The sequence below is a fragment of the Poromitra crassiceps genome (genome assembly GCF_964638095.1).
Source record: "Poromitra crassiceps genome assembly, chromosome: 20".
Classification (NCBI taxonomy): Eukaryota; Metazoa; Chordata; class Actinopteri; order Beryciformes; family Melamphaidae; genus Poromitra; species Poromitra crassiceps.
The window spans coordinates 28,137,147-28,142,146 of record NC_139637.1 but is presented as its reverse complement, the minus strand read 5'-3'; the positions used below and the strand labels follow the sequence as shown (position 1 = coordinate 28,142,146).

Sequence of the window (5,000 nt, the reverse complement as noted above, 5' to 3'; positions counted from 1 at the left end):
TGACCTCCAGACGGTCCAGTGGTTCTTCTTCTGCATATTACAATGTGAAGGTATCTTTCTCGTCCACAATAACGACACCAAGGGGCCGTGACAAGACAGCACACTGTACTGGGAGTGAGACCAGGTTGATTTAAATATATACATCAACCAGGTGACACCTCACAGCTGTCATTTGACGCTTCTGAGGACAGGCCCAGCTCCAGAACCAAATTACAGAGGGGGCCTGCCCCTAGCTTGGGGGGGCCAAGCTACCCAAGGGGGGTCCGGGGGGATTCTCCCCCGGAAGAAGATTTTGTACATTTTAAAGTAAAATTCGTCAACCTGGTGCATTTGAGAGCAAAATGAAGAGGCTAAATCTATGAAGAACTACACACATCTCTAATGTGTTGTGACTTTACAAATAATTAGGCCTAAACAATTAATATTAAATGTATTTACACATTGTGCACAAATTGCATTCATTGTGACAAATTTACAATAGTTAATATCCAGCCAGAATCATTGCAAATGGAGGTTCAAAGTAACAGTTAGCAATAGCATTCAGTTAATCAATGCCTAATGACAGCCAGATTCCGTTTTAAACTTTAAAACAGAAAAACGGAAAAAACGTTTTTTAGCACACACACAAAAAAAAAAAATTAATGGGGGGGCCAGTTTAGGGAATGGGGGGGCCCGGCCCGGTCAGGCCCCCCTCCAACGCCGGGCCTGTCTGAGGAAGACTGCAGATGTCAGTTGAAACTGTCAAGGTTAAAAAAAAATACATCTACTACACATTTGTCTGATTAAAATAAACAAAAACTATCATTTGAACTAAGAAGACATAATGAACCTGATTGAGCTACTAAAGTGACAGTTCAAGCATCAAGGTCTTCATCAGTCTGATGAAGAGCTTGATGCTGGAAATGTCACTTTAATCTTTTGGTGCTAATACATCACTGTAAATGGAGCCCTGCAGTGTGCGAGCTGTTTTTATTCATTTTTTGAAGATATACATTTACCAGGAAATGTTCACTCTTTGATGTTATTTGTCGTTTGTTCTTTCAGAAACTCTTTCTGGCATCTGCCAACGTGAACTCAAATGTAATCTGAAGGAGAGGTTTCAGCGTGTGTTTGAAGGGATTGCTAAAGCAGGAAACCCAACTCCTCTGAATCAGATGTACACAGAGCATTACCTCACAGAGGGAGGGAGTGGAGAGGTCAATGATGAACATGAGATCAGACAGATTGAAGCAGCATCCAGGAAACCAGCGAGACCAGAAACACCAATCAAATGTGAAGACATCTTCAAACCCTTACCTGGAAGAGACAAACCAACCAGAGCATTGATGACAAAGGGAGTGGCTGGCATTGGGAAAACAGTGTTAACACAGAAGTTCACTCTGGACTGGGCTGAAGACAAAGCCAACCAGGATATACAATTCATATTTCCATTCACTTTCCGAGAGCTGAATCTGCTGAAAGAGAAAAAGTTCAGCTTGGTGGAACTTCTTCATCACTTCTTTCCTGAGATCAAAGAAGCAGTAATCTGCAGGTTTGACAAGTTCCAGGTTGTGTTCATCTTTGACGGTCTGGATGAGTGTCGACTTCCTCTAGACTTCCAGAACAACGAGATCCTGATTGATGTTACAGAGTCAACCTCAGTGGACGTGCTGCTGACAAACCTCATCAGGGGGAAACTGCTCCCCAAATCTCGCCTATGGATGACGACACGACCTGCAGCAGCCAATCAGATCCCTGCTGAGTGTGTTGACATGGTGACAGAGGTGAGAGGGTTCACTGACCCACAGAAGGAAGAGTACTTCAAGAAAAGATTCACAGATGAGAAGCAGGCCAGCAGAATCATCTCCCACATCAAGACTTCACGAAGCCTCCACATCATGTGCCACATCCCTGTCTTCTGCTGGATCTCTGCAAATGTTCTGGAGTCTTTGTTGAAAACCAGTGAGAGAGAAGACCTGCCCAAGACCCTGACTGAGATGTACATCCACTTCCTGGTGGTTCAGTCCAAACTACAGAACGTAAAGTATCATGGGACAACTGAGGCAGCTCCACACTGGACGACAGAGAACAGGGAGATGATTCTCTCTCTGGGAAAACTGGCTTTTGAGCAGCTGGAGAAAGGCAACCTGATCTTCTATGAAGCCGACCTGACAGAGTGTGGCATTGATATCACAGCAGCTTCAGTGTACTCAGGAGTGTTCACACAGATCTTTAAAGAGGAGTGTGGGCTGTACCAGGACCAGGTCTTCTGCTTTGTACATCTGAGCATTCAGGAGTTTCTGGCTGCAGTTTATGTCATGGTCTCATTCATCGACTCTGGTGTCAATCAGCTGTCAGAACCACAATCAACCTCCAGAGACAAATCTCAGGTAATTCACCTCTGCCAGAGTGCTGTGGACAAGGCCTTACAGAGCCCAAATGGACACCTGGACTTGTTCCTCCGCTTCCTCCTGGGTCTTTCACTGCAGACCAATCAGAGACTCCTCCAAGATCTGCTGACACAGACAGCAGGTAGCTCACAGACCAATCAGGAAACAGTCCAGTACATCAAGGAGAAGATCAGGGACATTCCTTCTGCAGAGAGAAGCATCAATCTGTTCCACTGCCTGAATGAGCTGAATGACCGTTCTCTAGTGGAGGAGATCCAACATTACCTGAGAGAAGGAAGTCTCTCCACAGAGAAACTTTCCCCTGCTCAGTGGTCGGCTCTGGTCTTCATCTTACTGTCATCAGACAAAGACCTGGAGGTGTTTGACCTGAAGAAATACTCTGCTTCAGAGGATGCTCTTCTGAAGCTGCTGCCAGTGGTTAAAGCCTCAAATAAATCTGTGTAAGTGCATAGCTAGTCTCGCTGGCCAGCCTCCCCTCCCTTCCGTGAGAGTCGTCTGGCTGCACGGAAACAGGCTACTGGGATAAACCCTCCCCTGCTACAGCTGCTCCCCATTGGAGCGACTGTTTCAGTCGCGGCCGGCTGTCCACTCCCGGCTTACTACAAGCTCTGTCATTGCCTCCGACCATGTCAATCAGAGCAGCTTCCGCTCCCTCCTCCCTGTGTGTCGCTGTAAATAGTCCCCTGCGCCTCAGTGAAAACAACAACGTTAACTAGCTAGCAAGCTAACGGCAGAAACCTACACGCTAGCTCGTTGCTACACGCTGAAAATGGCAAGTTGGATTGTTGGAAACTATTTTCCAAGGGCACTGCCACCAAATGCCGTCCATCGCAATCCCACAATGGAGACCTGCGCTGACAGACTCTTCTCACGGGAGGGAGGGGAGACTGGCCAGCGAGACTAGTGCATAGCAAACTGGATAGATTCAATATATGATGTGATCTGTAAAACAGGATAGAAAAATACATATTTTAATGTTCTTGTTTCTCTTCATCATTAATTCCTCTTCAGGCTGAGTGGCTGTCAGCTGTCAGAGAGAAGCTGTGCAGCTCTGGCCTCAGTTCTCAGCTCCCAGTCCTCTAGTCTGAAAGAGCTGGACCTGAGTAACAACGACTTGCATGATTCTGGTGTGAAGATGCTTTCTGCAGGACTGGAGAGTCCACACTGCAGACTGGAAACTCTCAGGTCAGGATAACTGTTCAGACACATTAAATTCTGCATTAGCCTATATGCACATTAATGTCAGTGAAAATACCTGAGCTCTATAGGTCTTTCCTATCCTTACTGCCTCTGTTGCTGAAACCAAAAATACGAAACACAAACTCTCTGGGTCATTTGTTAATTTGCAGACAATTACACTGTTTCATTATAACTAATGTACTCCAATGAGACAATCCAACATGTGACTCTTTAAATACAGTGCTCTCCTCTTATAGTGATCACTTTGGGACGGGTCAAATTGAAGTGAAGTGAAGTGAAGTTATCCTTTTATTTATTTATTAAATCCTCTTTAGGGGGGTACGGTGGTGCAGTGGTAAGCGCTGTCGCCTCACAGCTCGAAGGTCCTGGGTTCGATTCCCACCTGGGACGCTGTGAGCGCTGAAGGAATGCGTGTCCGTCCGCATGTCCTCGAGTGCCCACCGCCCGGGTGGGGTCGTCAAAAGGGCCTTTCTGTGTGGAGTTTGCATGTTCTCCCCGTGCCTACCGGGGGTTTCCTTCATATAGGAACCCCCTTCACCAAAACATGCAATATCCTGGTTGCTAATGTGGTTCCTCCTCTGGTCGTTAAGGGCGCCTGTTCAGAGGGAGGGGAACTGGTTGGAATAGCGTGAACCTCCCACGTGCTATGTCCTACCGGTGAAGCTTGCTCTGTCAGGTGAAAAGAAGCGTCTGGCTAACTGCCCATGTCTCGGAGGAAGCATGGAGCCAGTTTCGGCTCTCCCCAGATCGGCAGAGGGTGGAGTAGCAACCAGGATAAATACATTAAATTAGCACTAATGGGGGATAAAAATGGGATAAAAAATCGGGGGGGGGGGGGGGGATCCTCTGCATTTGACCCATCCTCTACTAGGAACCTTCCTAGAACTAGGAGGAGTGGGCAGCTGCAGTGCAGCGCCCGGGGACCAACTCCAGTTCTTTTGCCAGTTGGTCAGGGGCACTGACAGGAGTTTATGTTAACCCTAACATACATGTCTTTGATCATTATAACAGATTTTTTTTCTTTTTTTCTTCATTTCTCATGCAGATTACCATCTAATTGACACTTTATATAATTGACAATTTATTACATAAATACAGTACATATAAAGTAATGAAATGCTTCGATACTCACTGAATGTTATTGACTTTAAAAATCCATACAGTAAGTTAGGCCTCAGCTGTTTCAATCGGTCTCGCATAGACAGACCGCCATCGCTCCACAGACAGACAAGACAGACAGACAGACAGACAGACAGACAGACAGACAGAAAGAAAGACAGACAGACAGACAGACAGACAGAAAGACAGACAGACAGACAGACAGACAGACAGACAGAAAGACAGACAGACAGACAGACAGACAGAAAGACAGACAGACAGACAGACAGACAGACAGACAGACAGACAGAA

General features: G+C 46.3%; 1 protein-coding gene across 1 annotated transcript in view; it reads left to right on the top strand.

The window, feature by feature from the left end:
* Positions 1-5,000, top strand: part of LOC310795003 (protein NLRC3-like) — a gene marked incomplete at both ends in the record, with an annotated part of 30,994 nt that overhangs the window by 22,269 nt on the left and 3,725 nt on the right. Inside the window, 2 exons of the mRNA XM_083657025.1 lie at positions 1,045-2,830; positions 3,402-3,575. Of these exons, the coding sequence (XP_083513151.1) occupies positions 1,045-2,830; positions 3,402-3,575 (1,960 nt within the window). The remainder of the gene's footprint in view (positions 1-1,044; positions 2,831-3,401; positions 3,576-5,000) is intronic.